At 51.1% G+C, this 1,184-nt stretch overlaps 1 protein-coding gene across 1 annotated transcript; it reads left to right on the top strand.

Annotated features, from left to right (window-relative positions):
- Positions 1-25: 25 nt before the first annotated feature.
- LOC109509468 (3 beta-hydroxysteroid dehydrogenase type 7-like) lies at positions 26-1,179 on the top strand (the record flags this gene model as incomplete). Its single annotated transcript, XM_019859315.1, has 3 exons — positions 26-248; positions 425-587; positions 800-1,179. Coding segments are annotated over exons 1-3 (606 nt in total), but the record flags the coding sequence as incomplete, so codon positions are not given.
- Positions 1,180-1,184: the final 5 nt, after the last annotated feature.

A 1,184-nucleotide genomic window follows, 5' to 3' on the forward strand; every position in this document is an offset into this window, starting at 1 on the left:
GGGACATATTCCTAAAATTTGATCCAACTATTGCTCGGCTGTGTTTATGTTTCAAGAATGTTTGGCTGTGCTGAGCAACACTTCCTGAATAAATATAAATATTGACATGAATAAATACATGACTTGTCCTGTGGCTGTGTCTATATAGGGGTAATGAAGACACACCCTACGAAGTGAAGCACACCATGGCCTACCCCAAGAGCAAGGCCAAGGCCGAAAAGATTGTCCTGGAAGCCAATGGAACAAAGGTAGCACCTGACAGATCATTCGGTGTTGTGTTTTGTGGTTGAGCCATGTTCTTCTTGCGACCTTTTTGTGAGTCTACTTGTGATCAAAATGCTTCCCAAACTTTATGTTGCTGACTCAAACTCTTTTTGAGAGCAGAATTTTACCCAAAGTATTTTCTCCTCTTCTTGCCGTGCAGGTGCGGAATGGTGAGCGTTTGCGCACGTGCTCTTTGAGGCCGACCGGCATTTACGGCGAGGGCCACGAGCTCATCAAAGACTTTTACAAGTTGGCAGTCAAAAGGGGAGGCCTGATCATTGGCGGCGTCCCCGACAGCACTGAACACGGGCGAGTCTACGTCGGTGAGTACCAGAATAGACTCCCAAAAAATATACAGTGCGGTGACAGCAAAGCGGAAGTCATGCAACTTCTTTCTTCCTCTTTGCTTCCTACCAATGTAAAGCATAACAATCTGCAGTCGCGGTGTCAGAGAAGTGACTCACATCACTTGGCTTGGTAACGCTAAAACAGTAGTTTGGATCTTCCAGCTAACATTCTTTCCCCCCCTGTGCAGGCAATGTGGCGTGGATGCACGCGCTGGCCGCCCGGGCCCTGCGGGAGCATCCGGAAACTGTGGGCGGCGAGGCCTTCTTCTGCTATGACGACTCGCCCTACAAGAGCTACGAGGACTTCAACATGCTCTTCCTGTCCACCTTCAAGTTCCGGCGCGTGCGCATGCCGATGCTGCTGCTGTGGTTCCTGGCCATGCTCAACGACATGCTACGCTGGATCTTGACACCCTTCTGCAACTTTGCGCCCCTCTTGAACAGCTACACCCTGGCCGTGGCCATCACGTCCTTCACCGTGAGCACGGACAAAGCGCTGCGCCACTTCCAGTACCGCCCTCTGTACAACTGGGACCAGTGTCGGGAGCGCACTCAGAGATGGGTGAACACCTT

Source organism: Hippocampus comes, unplaced genomic scaffold, assembly GCF_001891065.2.
Source record: "Hippocampus comes isolate QL1 unplaced genomic scaffold, H_comes_QL1_v1.1 C16909936, whole genome shotgun sequence".
NCBI lineage: Eukaryota > Metazoa > Chordata > Actinopteri > Syngnathiformes > Syngnathidae > Hippocampus > Hippocampus comes.